At 43.8% G+C, this 18862-nt stretch overlaps 1 protein-coding gene across 2 annotated transcripts in view; it reads left to right on the forward strand.

Annotated features, from left to right (window-relative positions):
- NRP2 (neuropilin 2) overlaps positions 1 to 18862 on the forward strand; it is a 240025-nt gene that overhangs the window by 159715 nt on the left and 61448 nt on the right. For both annotated transcript variants that reach the window (XM_044431841.1, XM_044431842.1), the window contains exon 13: positions 17281 to 17543. In XM_044431841.1, coding sequence (XP_044287776.1) covers positions 17281 to 17543 — 263 coding nt within the window. The remainder of the gene's footprint in view (positions 1 to 17280; positions 17544 to 18862) is intronic.

Below are 18862 nucleotides of genomic sequence, written 5' to 3' on the forward strand. Positions count from 1 at the left end.
AATAGATTTAAGGAATTAGATCTGATAGACAGAGTGCCTGAAGAACTATGGACGGAGGTTCACAACATTGTACAAGAGGTAGCAACTAAAACCATCCCAAAGAAAATGCAAGAAAGCAAAATGGCTGTCTGAGGAAGCTTTACAAATAGTGGAGGAAAGAAGGGAAGTGAAAGACAAGGGAGAAAGGGAAAGATACACCCAACTGAATGAAGAATTCCAGAGGCTAGAAGAGATAAGAATGCCTTCTTAAATGAACAGTGCAAAGAAATAGAAGCAAACAATAGAATAGGGAGGTCCAGAGATCTCCTCAAGAAAATTGGAGATATGAAGGAAATGTTTCATACAAAGATGGGCATGATAAAGGACCAAAATGGCAGGGACCTAACAGAGGCAGAAGAGAGTAAGAAGAGGTGGCAGGATTACACAGAAGAACTATACAAGAAAGAGCTTAACATCCCTGATAACCACGATGGGGTGGTCGCTGACCTCGAGCCAGACATCCTGGAATGTAAAGTCAAGAGGGCCTTAGGAAGTCTGAGCAACAATAAAGCTAGTGGAGGCGACAGTAGTCCAGCTGAGCTATTCAAAATCCTAAAAGACGATGCAGTAAAAGTGCTATACTCAATATGCCAACGAATTTGGAAAACTCAACAGTGGCTACAGGAGTGGAAAAGGTCAGATTACATTCCAGTTCCAAAGAAGGGCAATGCCAAAGAATGTTTGAATTACCACACCACTGCACTCATTTCACATGCTAGGAAAGTTATGCTCAAAATCCTACAAGCTAGGCTCCAGCAGTATGTGGACCAAGAACTACCGGAAGTACAGACAGGATTTCAAAGAGGCAGAGGAACTAGAGATCAAATTGCCAACATACGCTGGATCATGGAGCAAGCTAGGGAGTTCCAGAAAAACATCTACCTCTGCTTCATTGACTACGCTAAAGCCTTTGATTGTGCGGATCACAACACATTGTGGCAAGTTCTTAAAGAGATGGGAGTACCAGACCATCTTCTTTGTCTCTGGAGAAACCTATTGTGGGTCAAGAAGCAACAATGAGAACTGGACACGGAACCATTGATTGGTTCAAAATTGAGAAAGGAGTTCGGCAAGGCTGTATACTGTTGCCCTGCCTATTTAACTTATATGCGGAGCACATCATGAGAAAGGTGTGGTCAGATGAATCACCAGTTGGAATTAAGATTGCCGGGAGAAATATCCACAGCCTCAGATATGCAGATGATACCACTCTAATGTCAGAAAGTGAAGAGGAACTAAAGAACCTCTTGATGCTGGTGAAAGAGGAGAGTGCAAAAGTTGGCTTGAAACTCAACATTAAGAAAACTAAGATCATGGCATCCGGTCCTCTCACTTCCTGGCAAATAGATGGGGAAGAAATGGAGGTAGTGACAGATTTTATTTTCCTGGGCTCCAAGATCACTGCAGACGGGGACTGCAGCCAAGAAATGAAAAGATGCTTGCTCCTGGGGAGGAACGCTATGGCAAATCTAGACAGCATACTAAAAAGCAGAGACATCATGCTGCCGACAGAAGTGCGTATAGTCAAGGCTATGGTTTTTCCAGTTGCAGTGTATAGCTGTGAAAGCTGGACCATAAGGAAGGCTGAGCACCAAAGAATTGAGGCCTTTGAATTGTGGTGCTGGAGGAGACTCCTGAGAGTCTCTTGGACTGCAAGGCGATCAAACCAGTCAGTCTTAGAGGAGATCGACCCTGACTGTTCTTTAGAAGGCCAGATAATGAAGAGGAAACTCAAATACTTTGGTCAGATAATGAGAAGAAAGGACTCCCTGGAGAAGAGCCTAATGCCAGGAACAATAGATGGCAAAAGAAGAAGGGGACATCTGAGGAGGAGGTGGCTGGATGGAGTCACTGAAGCAATCGGTGTGAGCTTAAGTGGACTCCGGGGGATGGTGGAGGACAGGAAGTCCTGGAGGAATGTTGTCCATGGGGTCGTGATGGGTTGGACACGACTTCACAACTAACAACAAGGAGTATTTTAGAAAATTGCCGTCCCATTATTACTGTTGTTGATGTTGGTCGTGTTGTTGTTGTCATTGTCATCGTTGTCGTCATCACAGATTTGTGTTACATCCACTGCAAAAAGCACTCTCAAAGAGATAGGCACACTGTAGAAATTCATGATTAATATAACAGGAAGAAGAGAGGGGAAAATGGGCTTATGTGATCACAGCACATCACACCACATCACATCCACTCAACCAGGTTGCTGAATTCTGCACTAGAATTTAAGCATTCTGCCACCTGATGTACAACATGCTATCATAATCTATTGGTTGCCAGAGCAAAGACCACTGATGCTAGGTTATCCCCATCCAGATCACTTGCACCTGGGCTACCATCTGAAACTGGTGGAAATCACTTCATTCAATGGAGGTCACTTGAACATCCAATGACCAGGATAGGTCCAGGAATACCCCCAAGCAGTGTACCTGTTCCCTCTGGGGAAATGTGACCACATCCAGAGCTGGTTGTCCTTTTCCCATCTGGAATCATCCATCCGCACAGTCTCAGTCCTTGTCTAAGCTTGAGATGCAATTACTGAAGTCAGATGCTGATTCAGCACACCCCTGTCACACCTGCTGGAGAGGGAAGGAAGCAGTAGAGTTGTGTTTCATCAGCATACTGGTTACAACACCCCTGCCCAGAACTCTGCATGACCCCCCACAGTAGTTCTATGTAGCTGTTAAACAATATGGGAGATTAAACTGATGATGTTTTTGAGTATACAGCTGATACACTGTTATGCAGCAAGAGGTACTAAGGTGCTGCTGGACCCCTGGTTTAAGAAAAGCTTGAGTATTTGTTTTATCTGATTAATTAAAAAAGTGTTTTACATATTTGTTTTATCTGATTAATTAAAAAACCCCCAGGCAATTTATGTATTTTTCACCCTATCAGGGCTTTAAGAAGACCCTCTTGTCTAATTGACTAATAGGGAAGAATAGTGATATTGTCCCATTCACATTCAAATTCATTTATACTTTTCTGGTTCCTCCTTCATGCCTAAAAGAACAGCATCAGGCCCCAGGCAAGAAAGAATGAGAAGGGTTCTTTCTTGAAATTTGGCAACTTCCTCCTTTCCTAGAGCAGGGCAGCTGTTTTCTGTCAATGGCCAGGACAAATGGGCACTAAAGACCCCTGTATATTCACTGAAAAAGGTCTGTGGCTACAAAATACACTAGAACGTTCCATACGCTGCAGCATGGTGTGTCTCTAAGAGGCCTGTGGAAAAGACTCAGGATAGCAATACGAGACAAGCATTAAGCTTGAGCTGGGGTGGGCAGACTGGAGGGGGTAGGCTCTGAAGAGCAGGCCCTTGCCAAATGCAGAAGGGAAAGAAACAGGGTGGAAATAGTTGAATAGCAATAATAATCTGAAAGATATTTGACTGGTTAACCCTGCACAGGGAAGCCCTCTGTCTACCTATTTCCCCCACTTTCCCTGCCATGTGTGTACAACTGCTCTGTTCTAGAGCTCTCTTTTGACATTGGGGGTAACTCCTGGAGAGACACACTGCTTTCATTCCATTTTTCCAAGACAGTCTTCCAGGCAGCTTCATGTTTCCTTTTCTAGCCCCCGCTCCTTGCACCTTTAGCTTCGCAGATTATCCATGTCATCCCCCTGAAAGCTCCCATTACAAAGTCAGGGACCCCTTTTGGTGAAAGTGAGACAGGCAGGTCATTCCCTGGCATATCTACTGCTGCACACACCGCCCCGCCCCGCCGGGATACTGGCTGTTAGCCAGGGCAAGGGAATATGCATCCTTCAGTCCTCATGCCACCAGAAGGGTTTGCAGACTTTTCCCCCCATGGATTTTCACATGCTTTCCATAGGTAAAACAGAGTCCTCTGCTAGAGCTTATTAGAGTGTCCTGTAAAATCAGGCTCATCGAAAATCCCACATAAGCCCTGCTTAGAGTAGACCCTTTGAAATGAGTGGGTTATGACTAATTGCCTATTCATTTCATTGTGATTGGCAAATTCTGGGGTCTGTTGGATTTTACCTTCAGCGTTCAAATTTTCTCCCAGTGGAATAAAGCAACAGAAAGCCCTATAGTTACCCAAGGAAGAACCTATCGTAAGAGCATGGTATGAATATGTATTAGGCATATTTACTAAGAAGGCTGTGGAAGATAATGAAATGCACCCCAATATTTAAATGTGGTTCTTGTTATGTTGTTTTTATTTAACGACACCTGCTTTGCACACGGTAGGTCCCAGGTTCAACCTGTGACGTTTCCAGTTGGGGCTGAGAAAAAGCCACCTGCATCCCTGGAGAGATGCTGTCAGTCAGCCTGGACAATGCTGATCGGCCTGTGGTTGACTTGGTAAAAGGACTGTTGTGACAGGAGCAGTAGCAGCAGCATAGCAAGGATGATCACAGTAATTTAAAAGAATGCATGCAGCACTTTAGAGGGTTGCAAGTGCTTTGCCTACATTATCCCAATTTCTTTACAAATGTTTTTTGTAAGGCAGGTGTTGCTACCTCTCTGTTGCCTTGCACAGGGTATGAAGTCAGGTTCAGGCCAGTGGGAGAGCAGCCTGCCTAAGACCACCCCACTGAGTTAATGGCTGGGTTGGTTTGTTCTTGGTTTAATAACCTAGGGCAGTTGTGGCAGACCTAAGGCACGCGTGCCACAGCAGGCACGCAGAGCCCTCTCTGTCAGCACGCAAGCCAAGTTGCCCCAGCATCGCCCCAGCAGCCGAGCATTGGATAACAGCACACGTAGGGGCCATGCACATGCTCGGAAAGGAGTAGCAGCGCCAGGTGATGACGTCACGAGCCGTGACTCATTAGCCGCAATTCATCCCAACTTTCATATGGCCGGTCAGTGCACTGCCATATATATTTGCTTGGACTGGCTGTTTTTTGTTTTTTCTAAACTAAAATCTCAGTATTCAGGTTTTATTGCAGTGTTGGCACTTTGCAATAAATAAGTGGGTTTTGGGTTGCAGTTTGGGCACTCGGTCTCGAAAAGGTTCTCCATCACTGACCTAGAGTGTTTGGGTGTAGATGTCATGCTCACAAGCTAAGCATGGGTTGTTTGTAGCTTGTTTACAGAAAAATGAGGTGAGGAAAGTACTGAACAGGGTACTCACTTGGTCCTGCTTGTTCCCAGCATACTGTGGGTTCATGAACTCATGATCCATTGTGAAGTGCAAATTGAGTCATTGATATCCTGGCTTCCATTCCTTGGCACTACACAAGGTACACTGCAGGCCTGAATGTTTAGATTTAGGACATGATAATGAAGTGGTTTATCATTGGTGTCACCTGTAGCACAGTGAGGCATAAATGGGGCTTGTAGCAGACTTGGCTTGCTGCACTCGGTTCTATCTACACTCAGGGTTTGGCCATTAACCCGTTCAAGGCCACCAGCGCACAAGCTATTAACAACTTCTCCCAGTTGGTTTTGTATCTCATCTCATTTCATCTGACTTAACCTGTGGGGATGCAGCAGTTCTTCTGTGCTCTGGGAAGAGCAGAGGGTGAAGCAGCTTTCTTGTCCAAATAGCAACAACTGAGATTACTTAAAAATAATGTAATTGGCTGCATCATTCAATGGACTCATAGTTCATGCAGTAGGATAGTAGAAATACTAATGCTGTGTAATGGGAATGAGGGAGATGATGTGAGTACATGAATTGTACTTATCTATTCATATACTGTGATTCAGAAACATGCAAAATTCCATGCAGGGCCTCTTAGCTTGTGCAAGGTCCTTTTGCATTTAGTGTGGATATTATGTAGTGAAGGCTATTAACTTGATTGTTGGAGGTATTTAATAGGTTGTGATAATAGAACTCCAGCTAAACTTTGTGGGAGCTACAGTTGCTGTACTGTTCAGAAAACTCAGGCTTAATTAAAAGAGATTGAAGCAGTGGGTCTGATCATCTTACTGGCTCCCCCAAATTAGATTAAGGGCTTGACTTTGTGCAGGCTTGCAGTGTTGTAAGTCTTCATTGATTTGGCAGATAGATGAATTTTTATTTAGAAAATAAAATGGTGATGACTTGGCAAGTAAATTAACAGGTAATCAAATTGAGAATGTTTTCCCTGCGAGAAGAGGTGCCCACCTGCTATAAACTTTACATTTATTGATGATTGATTCATTTTTATCCAAACCAAGACTACTGCCAGGCAAGAGGGATGCCATGGAGACAGAATGGGCTTGAATTAGCCTGGCTGCATATTTATTAATACATAATACAATTAAAGTAATTCAGATATGTTATCCTTCTAGAATCTATGAGTTATGGAGCTGTTATCCCCTTTTTTAATACCAGGGGGAAGTGGCGGGCGGATGGTTGATAATCCTCTTCGGATGGTGTATCTTTTGCACCCTTTCTCTTTAACATGAATGTAGAGCAAACATTGTTTGGAAGGTTCACTTAAAAGGCCACTCTTCCTTCTTCCTGTTTTCATAAAATCTACACAGGTGTACAAACTGAACATCATAGACTGAAGAGGATGTTTATGGTCCTGTATGAAAATTCCCCCAAAGACTTCACTTAGGCCATATGAAATTCCCATTTACCAGAAGCCTCAGTCCATCCATTTTGCATTTCAGATGAGTTAAAGGCAGGGCAGTTTTGATTTCATGAATGTCAGTTCTGAATAGGATGAAGCAGGCATGAACAACTCATGACCAATCTCTGAAAGTAGCAGTTGGATATATAGAGTAGGGTTCATTTGTTCTCTTTCCAAAATCAGGATACATTCTGATGGGAGCTAGAGGGTTTTTTTAAATTAAAGCATGCTGACTTGTAGAAGAAATATAAAAGAGCAGAACTATTACCCCTGAATTGCCTTTAGTGGACCAACTGCAACATAACCAATAAAGTAAAGAAGTAAAGTAAAGAAACAACACCTAAGGCCCATTGCTGAAATTGGATAGTTAATTTAAGTGCATTTTATTCAATGACCTGGTTTGCACATAATTCTAAACCATGGTTTGTTTGCTGGACTCGGGGTTTGCCTGCCAGATGACAAACCACAGTTTATTCTCATTGTCCCTGTGGTGTTTGTTTACTTCCTCCCACCCCATTTTCCAAATGCCTTTGTTGCACTGTTGTACTACCATGTAAAACAGGTGTCTTTTTTGATCACTCTTGTAGTCTAGCCAAACAATGTTTGGTTCTGGATTCACAGCCATGGTTTAAATCAAACAACCCAGCCATGGGTTATTTTTATGAATGGTCCATCATTAACATGGTTGATTAGCAGGGGTAGATTCATGTGTCATGACAACCCAGTATTCAACAACCCATGAGTAAAATAAACCATGGGTTATCACTACGTGCAACACTATGTTCTGCTGCAAACAGCCCCACTGCTGAGACCATCTTCCTTGGCTGCCTTCTTTGGGACTGTGTTAGTAATTTTGTGGGAGGCCAGGTTTAAAGAGAGTGCCCTCAGGAATTAAGCTGTTGTACCACCACAGAATCTGTGGGTATCCCAGTTCCCTCTGTGCTCAGTAATTCCCAGGATACTTCACTGGCAGGAAAAAGAGAAATAGCTGCTTATCATAAGTGAAAGCGTCTCATGTTTGCCCAATGATTTGTTTGGCTTTCCAGATGGCTGGCTGGAAAGATCAGTCCATGATTTAGTAAGGTACATGCATTGTTCTGTTGCTTGCTGAGCAACACTTAGTTGCACGTTCCTGCTGCTCTAGCTTTGTTGAATCCAGATGTTGCCATAAATCTCCACATGAAGCAGCAGGCAGAAATGCCGGAACTGATTTGCCCTCGGCCCTTGGGGTCACCCTTTGGAGCAGCTGATGCCAGTTCAGCAGCAGCTTCATCTACTGAGAACAGATACTTTTGAGCTTTGAGGTATTGATCAGAACTTGCCGAAAACTCCACACAGTTGTGTCAGAGAGATTTTTATTTCCCACCTCACTTTGGGTGCCTTCTTTCCTTTGGTGCCAATTGTTTTACTTCCATTAAGTGCATCAAAAAATACACATTGCTAGAACGGCTTGGCTGAGGCAAGCTGTGTTGGCAGTTAACTGTGCCGCAGGTCTTGTTTATCTGGCTACCAGGCTTCTATTAGTTTCCCCCAGCCATTAGAGCGACTCACCAATTCAGTCTTTAAAAGACACAGGAGCAGGAATTGCCTGCCGCTGTAGCTGTACTCCCCTCTTCAAAATATATTATCAGATTCTGACGCACGCTGAGCTAGAGCCACAGTCACATGCAGGTGGCATTTCATGAACTGCCTAAAGAATCCACTTGTGTACAGCAACACTTTCGGAATTCCTCGAAGAAATCCCAAACTATCAGTCACCTTGAGTGCTCTTTTCTTGGTAGAAGGATGGGGTACAAACTAAATAAATAGGTGCACTCATCTCATTTATTGAGAATGTGATGTCTTCTCTCCATCTGCTTCCACCTCTGGTTCGGGCTCTCCATCATTACTTTTGGTGCTCTGAACAGCTCCTCGGATATTCTTTAGTCCTTTTCCCCCTCTCTGCCACAGACATCTTTCTAGTTTCAAATGGATCTCACATACCTCTTCCTGCTTCACCCGACTCTTATGGGAATGGAACTTTGAAATCAGATACAGGACAACTGCAGTTCAGCAGTTGCATGATCAGGGGAATTTCAGTCAATGACTCCACTACCCCTCTGATGACATCTAGCAAAGCATGTTGGAAGCATAGATCATGTTCCTCCACACTTCTGCTCCAGACTAGTTCATGAAGCTGAGTATTTCAGCAAAGGCAAGAAACAGGTTCACGTAACAGCCGGACTTTGTGTTTTCCAAAAAGGAGATCATCCACTGCTACTCCTCTCCCCAAAAATATACTGCTACATGTAACTTGATACCTAAGAGACCTACTGCAGGTTCATTTAGTATGTGACTTTGAGACTAGGTCTATCTAAACTTCAGGCCTCCTGAACACCCCATCAGCCCACACTTACAGACTTCCCTATCTCCCCTCCCCGCCCTTCTCCTCTGCCCCCCCTTTTAAGTCTATTGAAGCCTATTGAAATCTATCTAGTCTATTGAAGACTCCTGGTGAATGGGCATGTTTGTGGAATTCTAGTTGGTTCTAATAGAAGTATTGCCCAGGTGTGAGCTTTTAAAAATTACTGCATTTGGTGACACTCTTAAGCTCAGCATCTCTAAATATGTATTTGCTGTGTACAGAGGCTATACACTGTGGAAATGCAGAAGAGTGTGCTCTCACTGAGTACAAGTAAAGTTGCCTGTACAAGTAAAGTTGCCAAAACTGGTAGGCTCCAGTTATTAATGTACATTATATGGGAAATCATGCAGGTCAGCTTGTGCGTGCATGCATGCATTTGGGAAGTTACGCACAGAGACCCAATGCATAGTTAATATCCTGTATGTGGGAATGCAGCAAGGCCAGAGGCATGACAGTTGCACCCGCTGGTTGAGTGTAACGTAGCTTCCCTGCAGTTCAGAGGATTGCACACTAACTTAGCCTTTCCATGATCAGGACTCCTTCTGTCCAGGGGAGCTTTTGGTTCAATGGAGGTCTCACTAACAGAGGGGGCATTGCTGATTTCTTCCTCTCCAACAGACAGCCTTCCACAGAGGGTTCCTCAGTCCTCCAGAGAAAATTTGCAGAGGATCCAAGGAGCTACAGAGAGAAAGGCAGGGGTCAACAAAAGTCTCCTTCTATGCCCTTCAGGGAGGGGGCATCCCTGGGTGAAAATCCAGTCAGGAGAACCTACAATTGGTTGGTGCAAAGTCTGGATCCAAGCCATAGCTTCTACAAAGTAAACCCCTTCTTTGGGGAAAGCAAGATGTCCTTGGATTCCACTGTTTAAAGGGCTGCTTTGATCTCTGGGAAGCATTTCTCTCCTATTGGCCTTATTGGAAAGCAAGTTAGAGGAGTGGTGGAGTGATTGGACAATTTTCACTTGATTCAGTTCCTTAGATCCAGTGACAGTGTGATTGCATGCTTTTAATGAAGGGTCTACATTATGCTACTAGTTGTGTGACTGTAGAGTTTTTTGATGCCAGAGTGATATTGGACTGCCTGACACCTATTAATTTCAATGGAAGATAAGTGGCCAAGAACAATTTTGCCTTTGAAATATCTGCTTGGAAACTGAGCTCTCCTCAGTCTTCATGTCACTCAACTTTGAAGGCAAGAGATTATGAAAAGTAGCTTGAGCCAAAGGCTTCCATGAGTTGTGCAACTTATTGAAGTAGGTACAGCTATATATCATCCTTAGTTTTCTTCATGTATGTTCAGCCTGGGGACCACATTTGGAAAGATGTAGAGAGAGCACTCAAATATAAGGACTTTTTAAAAATTGCTTTCTTAGCAATGGCAAAGACCAAAGCTTCCACTGTTTAAATACCAGCCAACTGGCAACACTAAGAGAAAGCAGAACATAATTTTGCTGCTTTGGGACTGAGAATAGTTTAAGAAGCAGTGGCCACTATCCAACAAGAATCTAGATGCACTTAATCCAATTGATTTCAGTGGGTCCAAGGGCACCTGGACTGTGTCCAATGCAGGTATGCAGTACAGGACAGTCAATAATAGTAGTAAGTGCATAATTCTAACAGCAATTTGGGTAATGCAAGCAATCACACAGGAAGCCTGCAGAATCCTTACTATTTTTGATCTAATTCTCACAAAGGTGGCAAATCTTGTACCACTTCAGATTCAAGTGGCATATTAAGATTCAGTGCTGTCCCATACCCAATAAATAAATACAATTTAATAAGTAATCATCATAATAATTCCCCACACATGGCCTAGGCTAGAACTTTCCCCCAGACTAGTTTCCTATGTGGAGGTAATTGTATTTGTGCAGAGGAACATTCAATCCTGGCCTGACACCTGAGAGCAATAGTTTTTGCTCAGACTGTTCTTTGCTCAATGGTTTTACCTATGGCTAAAATTAAACATCGTACAAGTGGATTTCTGCTTGTGCAAAAGAATTCTCCATCCTTTCCTCCCCTGTGCATCTCCCAAATTCGCTTGGGATAGTCCCCTGATCCGCTCAAGTAGATCAGGTTAAAGGAGGCTGAAAGGAAAAGAGTGCTTTCTCTTCTGCTGGTGGAGCATCATTATTGGATTTAAACCTATTTAGTATTTTACCTGTTTTTGTTAAACTGCTCTGAAAGATCCGCTGAAAAGCAGTATACACATTTTAAAGTAAAATGCATTAAATTAGCTTTATAGCACTTGAGTTCCTATTGTTTGGTCCCATGTGCCACCTTTGTGGTCTAATTAAATCAGCCCCTAATCAGTTCCCTTAGGTTTGAACCATACTTTGCTACTCAGACTAACAAGAATTGCCCAACTCCCTTACCCATTCCATTCTGTCGCCCTTTTCCATGGGGATGGTGAAAAGTGGTTAAGTTCAGAAGCTTTTCCATAGCACAGTTGGATGTAACACCTGACAATCCAAAAGGTGCACCAGGCAGGCTTATCTACCAACTAGACAGGGAGGCTCAGGCAAGTCATGGCTGCTGATTATGTCTGCAATGTAGTCAGTTTTGTCAAACACATTCAGTTAAATACATCTCACCACCCAAATGCAGTTGCTCAAATCTCCTCAGGGAATTGTCCAAAAAAAAAAAAAAAAGGAGGAGGCACCTTGCTATCTCTTGGTAGAACTTGTTGTTGTTGAATAGCTGCACAGGAGACAGTATTTCAACGGGCTAAGCTTTCACCATTGCTGTATTTCTACCTACTGACTTGGAAGGGGGAGGTTTGTCAGGAGAAAAAAGTCAACTTTATGTCTACCAACTTTCCCAGTGTTCCAAAGTGGCCACAGTGAAATGAGGGAGAAAAGTTTTGCCTTCAACTAAAAGTGCCCCCCTTGCTCTGAACACCTGCTTCAGGTGTTTAAGTCACCTTTGTGTTACCGACAGCACCAACTTCACCCCACTGCTTGTGCTTGCAGGCCCATCGTCTTCAATATGAAGGAGGAGGGAGAAAAGGCGAAAGATGATTAGCACTATTCTGCTTCACATATAATCAACTAAAGAGCCAGCCAGGCTCTGATTGCAGATTTTGTACTGCTGGTGATGTTGGGGGAGCTGGCAGGGATGGCCACGCAGAAGCAAACCCCCTCATGTAGTTTGTCTCCTGAGCTGTAAGATGCGTCTGAAATGTTGGCAAGTGGCAGGGTGATGGAGATCAGCGTCCGACTTACCAGCTGAGTGAATCTGAGACAGAATAAATATAAGCTCCCCTTCTCCAATAATGTCATGATTACAGAGTCAATCTTTCTTTGCCAATTACAGCACTTTCACTTGTCCTAATTATGTCAGTCTTGTGCCTTAAGCTTTTCAGGATCTTAATCAGCAGAGTTCCATGCTTATGAGTGCTGGTGAAATAGACGTCTTCTTACTGATCTGTCTCAATCAGTGTAATGTGCTGCCCTTCTATCCATCCAGGGGAGAGGCCTCTTCCTGAGTCTGGTCTCTATGAACTGGCTTGTATGTGGTGTAGCACAGTCACTTGTCTAGCTTTGTCCCACACTAAATATTCGGCTTCTTCTGGGGTCTATTGGACATATTTTCTCAGAACATCAATATTTTCTAAATTCTAGCACTGTGTGGGCTATTCAAGAAAAAATGTACCAAATGATGGTTTTCCCAGTGTGTGGATGGAGTGATGGAAAACATTTCAAAGCTAAATTTCTGTTTGTTATGCAGCTGTTAAAAGTATAGGAATCTTGTTACTAAAAGATTGGCAACCCTATTGCAATATAACTTTCAGCAGAGATGTGGGCAGTCTTGCACTTAGATTTCAGGTGCCAGATCTGCAGGTCTTCCTAAGCCTCTGTCTAAACAAGAGATTGCTTAAGTGCAGTGCTTTTTTTGTAATAAAAAAAGGTGCTGAACTCACCTCTTGGACTCACACTTCTACACTAAAAAAGATTTTCAATTCACCTCCTTTCTTTGAAATAAAGTACTTATTTACCTTTTGCACATAGCCAGTCACTCTACGCACACAGCAGTAAGCACTCAGCGCGCCACCACACGACCAATCCCAAGCTGAGCAGCATCCTGAGCCGAGCAGCGCCCTCACAAGCAGCACGGACACACACGCAGCCTGCAGGCACTATTTTAATGCTTTTTGCTGCTGACCTGCTATGCCTGACAGGGCGATTCACAATCGCATGGAAACATCCGTCAGAAAAAGGTGCCGGAACGCCGTTCCGGTGCGTTCTATGACAAAAAAAGCCCTGTTTAAGTGTAATTAGGTAGCTAATTTTTTAACAGCAGTTGTAATGAGGCTGCCTGCTTCTGGACCTCAGGAAGCTTCAGTAAGAAGGTTAGCAGTAATGTTAATTTACAAGATTTATTCGGTTGCAATGTGTATATGCTACTCCACATCTACATGGATTCTGGAGCTGTGGACAATAAAAATCAAACAACCATATTAACAATTTTGTTATTTAAAATCATTACCAATTAAAACTGTTTCTGATCAGTCAAGAAAGGCTTCTTGAAATAAAGAGGTTTGCAGAGGTGCCAGAAACAACCCCATATTGGTGCCTGCCTGACCTCTAAAGACAGCAAATTCCATGAAGAGGGGGCAACCCTGCTGAAGACTCTTCTTCAGGTGGACTCCAGTTGGGCCTTCTTTCTGTGGGGAGCCAGCAAGGGCATGCCACCCAATGTCCTCAGTGATGGGCTCTGTTGATGTGGGAGGATACCCCAGGAGGTGTCCCAGTTCTGAGGAGTTTAACCTTGGCCTGGAAATGGAAGAGACAACCTGTGTGATTCCCTCAGTGAAAGAGCTGCATGCTGAAAGGGGCAGCACCTGACAACAGCTGAATTGTGGCATTCTGCACCAGCTTCGGCTTCCGGAGCAGCCTTGAGAGCAGCACCACATGGACCTCGTGGTCTGGAGGTGACTAGCCCCTGTGCCACTGCAGCCAAACTGTCCCTGCTCAGCAGAAGCCATAGCTGGTCAGCCAGCTGAAGCCAGGAACAGGCATTTGGAGCTGCAATGGGGATGGACCTATTAGCACCATCAGGCTATGAACCTGCTCTTTCAAAGGGAGCGCAAACCCATCCAGAACAGGCAATAAACCTGCCCACCCCCCGGACTCTGGAATCATTCACCCCTGGGTCTTCCATCAGGCCAGGATCCCCTTCAGTTTATTGGCTTTCATCCAGCCCATCCCTGAGTATAGGCACTTGATCCAGGACTTGTCTAGCCTTGCTTTTTTGAGATGTCATAAGGAGATAGAGCTGTGTGTCTTCAGTGTTTTGATGGCACTTGGCTCCAAATCCCAGAACAATCACTCCCAGTGGTTTCATATAGATGTTGAACAACACTGGGGGCAAGATAGTACAATTACCAAGGGTCTGAGCAATAGTCACTCAGTGTTCTCTCAAATGGACCCCACAGGTAAGACAGGAACTGTTTCCAATGCCAAGCCCACAGACTCAGCCCAGGAGAATATAATGGTCAACGGTATTAAAAGCTGATGAGAGACTGAGCAGAATTAATAGGATTGTGCTCCCCTTGCTATTCTTCTGATAAATGTCAACTTTCAAGATAACCAGTGTTGATTTAATCCCATAACCAGGTTGAAATCTGGGCTGAAATGGGTCTAGATAATCAGGCAATGCAGTGGGTGTATCTAGGACAGAGCATCCAAAAGGGTCTCCCACCTCTGCAGGAAGTGGCGCCATGTGTTCAAATCTCACCAGAAATTATTCTGTTCATTAGAATGGGGTTATTTGGGCCCACTGCTCCTAATTTTCAGGCTACTTATCTCAAGGCTGTGTCCTGCTTCATGGTTTGGACAATGGCAGACTGAGACGGCCCCATAGTAGTCACAGAGGCCGTGGAGTCCTGAGCTGGCCCTTCCAAGGCAGCCTCAGCATGGAAAGAAATGTCACCTGGGCTTCCTCTAACACCAGTCTCGAGACCACATCTGCCAGCTTGGCTGGGGAATTGCTGGGAAGCAAGGTGGGTGCACAATATCCCCCACCTGTCTCTATGGCCCAGCACCAGCTGCAAACCCTCAAGGCCTGCTCCAAGGCAGGGGAGGGGTAGTTCTTGGTGAGATGGAAGTTCTGCAAACCACAGTATTCCCCTACATCTCAGCATATGTTGGTGCTGCACCAAGGAACCCACTGGGCAGAGCTGAGTCTGGTCATCCTCACCGAGCTCACCCATCAAAGTCTCAGTAATACTTGACAGATTTGTCAGTCCATCTCTAAATGCTGGTGCAAAGCATCCAGAATAGGAGCTGCAGGCAGAATGTTACTGAGCTGGACTGAGGAGGGGACACAAGGTGCAAAAGAAGAGCATCTTCTTTATTGTTTATACTTGCACAGAAGAAGAAATTTCAGGTTTTCCAATTTCTGCAAGATGATTTTCCACATTTAAATCCTTTTGCACAACTGGTACTAAGCTGCAAACTCTTTCCTTCTTTGCATCTACATTTTGTAATCTGTAGAGAGCAGTTTAACTATATATTGAGGCTGGAGCAATGTACTTTGGTAGGGTTCCGGAGCAGGGAAGAGGACAGCTGGTCCCTGGCTTCAAGGAAGCTGTGACTGGCAACCTGCTCAAGTGGTGCATTTCTTTTTGGCTTGGCTATCCACATTTTTGCTGTGTATTAGATAACTTGGGCAAGTGCCCTGAGATTACTTGCTTGCCCTCTGTAGCTTGACCCCACTGGTGCATCTCAATGGGGAGATCTTCAGTGTTCCGTTTCTTAATGTCTGATTACTGCCTGATTTCTTGCTTGGTGTGTGCACCACACCTTGTATGCAGCACATCCATTCTGTCATTGCCGCTGCCTCTTTCAGAAGGTTGTTCTTGGCATTTTGAGAACAAGTTTACTGCTATTGCTCTTTCTTTTTCAAGATATTGTTGTGATATGAAAGATGTAGGCATGTGCAAAGTTACAAAATAGGTCTTGAATATGTGGATATTTGGGAATGGCTCAAGATGTGGATTGTCAGATTAAAGTTTTAGAATTAATTTTAAAATATGCACAAAAATGAAATACACATGAAGAAGCAATTGTCAGAACAGCAGGAGCTGTGAAAAAGAGATGGACAATATACTGCAATTGCGTAATTACTGTAAAATATTTGTTTATTGAAGTCACAGGCCACATTGCAGCAACAAAGAGGCATACACACAGCATAAAATCTTACAGCAAACCAATTGGTTTTTTAGCCCCTAAGCAACTCCTGTACTTCTGGGTTTGCGTACCATGCTCAACAACCTTCATGTGGACTTGCTGTCTTCTGCTCATGCCCAGCAGACCCTGTGTTGTTTAATCCAGTCCCTGAGTGCTGCCATCAAGACGGCCCTATCCCAGATCCCTGCCAATCTCATATTGGATGGTACTGGGACACAGAAGAGTTGGCTTACCCCAGGAGTTTCTGTGAAAGGGAGCAGGATCATGAGAGGGCAACGGCCCTTCCAGGATTCTAAACAGTTTCTTATGCTGCAAGCTAGAAGTAGAGCATAAATCAAGGCAGAAGGACACATTTGCTGTGGACTGCATGACTCACCAAAGCAAATCATATGGAATTTGGTTGGCGTGGACGTACTCTAATGCGCTGTCCCAAACCTGAAGACTGGAAATTTGCTGACAAATCATCATCTTCAGCATCTTACACCCTTCCTAAATACTGGTTCCCAAATAGGTAACCAGCCTAATATAAATATGAGTGTGTGGTGAGGTGGGGGCTTAGCTTTCCCTGTTCCACCAATTCTCCCATGGCAATCTGCCTTTCCAGACCATCTCCCTGCCACCAACTGGAAAAGGCAATGGTAAGAAAAAGCCAAACAAACAAACAAGTCTAAGACAGGAGAATTAGAAAGAATCAGCAGGCAGGGATGATCTGTGTGTTCTGTGTATGTTCTGTGTAACGTACATAGTTCGTCATTTGTGTAAGCTATTATAGCTTTTTATATCTGTTTTAAATTTGGCTGTTATTTTTTCAGTAATTTTTATTATATTTTTATTGTTGCTTCTATTGTATTTTATATGATGAAAATATCCCAGAGAACTGTAGCTAGTAGAAGGCATAGAAATAATAAGTAATTGAACTTCCAGTGGACCCAGAAACTCAGCATGGCACAGAAGCTGTGGAGCAGGGTATGAGTAACTTCTGCTCCTCTCTATATATGGATGAGGCTAGTTAACATCTATTATAATCTGAAATTCTAGTTGTGCTTAGACAGTAGCAGGAAGTTACCACCTCTTTTGCAAATACTGATCAGAGTTTAACTGTCTCCTTCAACAGATGGCAAGAATTATCTGAGGTTGCAGAGCAGTGCAAGAAGAGAAAAACAGCATGCCCGGCTTGTCAGCCCCACAGTCTTTTTGCCCAGAAGTGTTGTGTGCATGATATTCCAGTACCAGGTGTCTGGTGGGAGTGGAACAATGCTGCAGGTGCGACGGGAAGCAGCACATGAGAACAAGCCGCTGTGGATCATCAGGGAGGACCAAGGGGATGAGTGGAGAGAAGGCAGGATTCTTCTGCCTAGCTTTGATCTAGAGTATCAGGTGAGCTTATTAAGGTTTGAGATTCAAGTGGATTTCAGCTGTACTCGCTTCAAATATTTCAACAGACCTTGTTTCATTCATCATTAGAGAACATTGTTGAGCAGGGTTTTTTTCTTCTTCATTGTATTTTCCATGTTGCCATAGTAACTAAATGACACTGTATTTGTTATTCAGAATTTGCCTATTTTATACATAGATTTAGGTCTTTGTTCATATTGCTGCCTTTTATATTCCTAAAGTATCTCCTTTGCAGGCACAAAAAATTCCTCCCATTTTCCCTTAGATGATTGTCAGGTAGTCTGTCAAGGAGTGGTAACCCCCTTAAAGGATAAATACAAGTGCATCTTGCACCCAGGCAGAGAGCACAGGAGCTTGTCTAGGATTTTGCCTTTGTTTTTTGTTCTAAGAGCGCAAACTATTCTGGTGGCAAGATGGAAGCAATTAGCACTTTCTCAGCATTGAGGGTGGGGCTCTGTGAAGTAGCTCCCTGTGCGGATTTGGTCCTCTCAAGCACCTTAGACAGCAGCTGAATGCTGCCTACTGGTAATTTAGGAAAGAGGATTTGAAGCACATCCTGTCCTTATGCCTCTGCACAGGCAGGAGTTTATTCAAAATCCAATGTAGAAATGGAATCCCAGAGATGATTTCAACTTTTCTTCAGAAAGTAAATGTGTAGCTGTCATGGTGGGTGAAATATTTGTGGCCCTAACTACACCCCCAAATACATCTGTTTTATAGTATGGTAACCTTCATGGCTCTCATGTCCAAAGATTCCAGGAGATTGTAGTTTGGTCAGGTGCTGTGAATTCTCCATTAGTGATGCCTAGCCCCATGTTCCTAGCAGCACAGTTTCTAGGGTTTCCTGAGAAGAAGGGATGACTATTAGGTCAGAAAACATACAGAAAATATCCACATAATTCTGGGGTGAGAACCAACTGTGCCATGTGTGGTGGCTGTCTCTGCCACATTTTATTATTTATTTATTTGTTAAAACATTTTTATGCCGCCCCATTCGCCGAAGCCTCGGGGTGGCTTACAACAATAAATAAAACCAATAAGTTAAAATATACATATAGATAATCATTATAATTTAAAACACACAATATAAAATAAGCCGCCCTGGCCAGATAAAATTCAGTGGTATTAACATTTAAAATGTTGCTTAAATAAAAAGGTCTTCGCCTGGCGCCGAAAAACAAATAACGACGGTGCCAGGCGGACCTCTCTGGGGAGCGCATTCCATAACTTAGGCGCCACCGCTGAGAAAGCCCTCCTTCGAGTAGCCACCCTCCTAATTTCTCTCACGGGGGGGGGGGGGG

Source organism: Varanus komodoensis, unplaced genomic scaffold (assembly GCF_004798865.1).
Source record: "Varanus komodoensis strain SLA01 unplaced genomic scaffold, ASM479886v1 scaffold23, whole genome shotgun sequence".
NCBI classification, from domain to species: Eukaryota; Metazoa; Chordata; class Lepidosauria; order Squamata; family Varanidae; genus Varanus; species Varanus komodoensis.